At 41.3% G+C, this 2,536-nt stretch overlaps 1 protein-coding gene across 1 annotated transcript; it reads left to right on the top strand.

Moving 5' to 3' along the window:
- Window positions 1-777: 777 nt before the first annotated feature.
- LOC143543396 (uncharacterized) lies at window positions 778-2,322 on the top strand. The gene is made up of 2 exons (XM_077035731.1): window positions 778-1,276; window positions 1,724-2,322. The coding sequence occupies exons 1-2, from the start codon at window positions 778-780 to the stop codon at window positions 2,320-2,322; spliced, it is 1,098 nt and encodes a 365-aa protein (XP_076891846.1).
- Window positions 2,323-2,536: the final 214 nt, after the last annotated feature.

Here is a 2,536-nt window from a genome sequence, read left to right as displayed (position 1 = left end):
CAACTTCAAGATCTGGGAACGCTAATAATACCCATTCAAGTGGGAGATTTTAAGATGACAAGGGCGTTATTGGATCTTGGAGCCGGGGTGAGTATTCTCCCAGGAAGCTTATATGACCAGTATGATTTTGGTCCATTTAGAAAAGCTGACACCACTGTGGTGTTGGCCGACCTAACACTTAAGCTTCCTAGGGGAATTGTGACAGATGTATTTGTGATGATTGAGGATTTTTATTATCCGTTTGACTTGCTGGTTCTAGATTATGTAAAAGTTGACCCGAAACGGCAACCGAACGTGATTCTCGGTCGGCCCTTTTTGGCAACTGTGAATGCTTTAATAAATTGTAGAACCGGGGTGATTGATATGGCATTTGGTAAAAAACATCTATGGCTTAATGTGTTCTCAAATGTGTTTAACCCTCTGGTGAGAGATGAATGCTTTGTCATTGACGGGTTGAATCCTCATGAAAGTGAGGAAGATGCCATAAAGGAGTGTGTTATTTGTTGCAGGAACACTATTGAGCATGTTTTGCAACTGCAAGAGGAAGAAAGGGCAGTTGAGGTGTAAGCAGCTAGTATTGGGAAACCACCATGGTCTAAGTAGGTGGAAAGATTACCGGACACCATCGACTCCAAGTTGAAACCTTCACTTGAGATTCCATCGGTAGTGGAGTTGAAGGAACTCCCAAAACATCTCAAGTATGTGTTTTTGGGATAAGGAGAGACATTGCCAGTGATAATCGCCTCGAACTTAACAAAAGATCAAGAAACGACGTTGATGGAAGTTTTGAAACAGCATAAAGCGGCAATTGTATGGACGATAGCGGACATGAGGGGTATTAGTTCGTCTATTGTAATGCGTAAAATTATCACAGACCCCGGGGTAAAGCATTCATACAATGCACAAAGACGGTTGAATATGCGGGAAGTTGTGAAGAAAGAGGTGTTGGAGTGGTTGGACGCAGGAATCATTTTCCCGATCTCGGACAGTACTTGGGTGAGCCCGACACAAACGGTTCCGAAGAAGGCGGGTATCCAGATAACCCGTGATGAGAGAGGTGAGGAAATCGCCACCCGACCGGTAACCGGGTGGCTTATTTGTGTTGATGATTGGAAGTTGAACGCGGAGACATCCAAAGATCATTTCCTTTTACCATTTATTGACCAGATCATTGAGAAACTATTAGGTCAGAAGTTTTTCTGTTTTGTAGACGGTTATTTGGGGTATAATCAAATTACCATTCACTCCGATGACCAATATAAGACAACTTTTACATGTACATACGGCACATTCGCATTTAGGTGAATGCCTTTTGGCTTGTGTAATGCCCCGGACACCACTCAAAGGTTCATGATGAGCATCCTCTCAAATATGGTCGGGGATTCACTAGAAATTTTTATGGACGACTTTTCAATTTTTGGCTCATCTTTTGAACTATGCTTAAATGAACTAACAAAAGTTTTGAAAACATGTGTGGAAACGAATCTGGTCTTAAGTTGGGAAACGAGCCATTTTATGGTTCAAGAGGGAACAGTTTTGGGTCATGTAATCTCAAGTAGGGGGATTGAGGTTGACCGGGCGAAAGTCAATATCATATCTAATTTACCACCCCCTAAAAATGTAAAGGGAATCCGGTCATTTTTGTGACATGCCGGATTTTACAGACGGTTTATTAAGAATTTCATTGTCATAACTAAGCCGTTATGTAATTTGTTATTAAAAGATGCACCATTTGTTTTTGATGAAGATTGTTTAAATGCTTTTAACGTGCTTAAAAACAAATTGGTCGAAGCCCCGATCCTGATGTCACCCGATTGGTCACTTCCATTTGAAATTATGTGTGACACGAGTGACTACACGGTTGGGGCTGTTCTGGGTCAAGGGATGGACAAAAAGCCCGTTGCTATATACTACGTTAGCAAAACCCTTTCCGATGCTCAAATTAATTATACCACCATGGAAAAGGAGTTGCTTATGGTAGTGTATGCGTTGGATAAATTTAGATCTTATCTTTGGCGAAGCAAAGTTGTATTTTCAGATCATAGCGCAGTGAAATACTTAACGGAGAAGAAAGATGCAAAGCCGTGCTTGATAAGGTGGATTTTGCTACATCAAGAATTTGATGTGGAAATTCGTGACAAGAAGGGGAGTGAGAATGTTGTTGCGGACCATATCTCTAGATTGGTAGAAAGAAAAGAGGAGGAAGATGCTCTGGCGATAAATGAGTCATTTCCAGATGAACAACTGTTCTCCGTGTTAACTTTGCCATGGTATGTTGACATTCTTAATTTTCTTGTTGCAGGTACTATTCCCGAGTTTTGACCAAAGAAAAAAAAGCACGAATTCTTGGCAAAGTGAAACAGTATGTATGGGAGGATCCAGATTTGTTTAAGGTCAGAGCGGATCAAGTATTCCGAATATGTATTCCAGATGAGGAGATTCGAAGTGTGTTGTCACACGCGCATTCACTTTCATGTGGTGGACATTTCAGTAGGCCGAAAACTGTGCCCCGAGAGTTTTAGCATGCAGTTTTTAT

The sequence above is a fragment of the Bidens hawaiensis genome, unplaced genomic scaffold (assembly GCF_021521415.1).
Source record: "Bidens hawaiensis isolate Kalapana, Puna unplaced genomic scaffold, B.hawaiensis_p1.1 tig00000864_1, whole genome shotgun sequence".
NCBI lineage: Eukaryota > Viridiplantae > Streptophyta > Magnoliopsida > Asterales > Asteraceae > Bidens > Bidens hawaiensis.
The sequence above is the reverse complement of the archived record's forward strand: the minus strand, read 5'-3'. Positions and strand labels throughout refer to the sequence as shown.

Excerpts from the sequence above, each read along its gene's own strand:
- LOC143543396 (XM_077035731.1), top strand. The coding sequence starts at position 778 with ATGGAAGTTTTGAAACAGCATAAAGCGGCAATTGTATGGACGATAGCG. Across the intron at positions 1,277-1,723 it reads ATATAAGACAACTTTTACAT|ATGCACCATTTGTTTTTGAT; the intron begins GTACATACGGCA and ends TGTTATTAAAAG.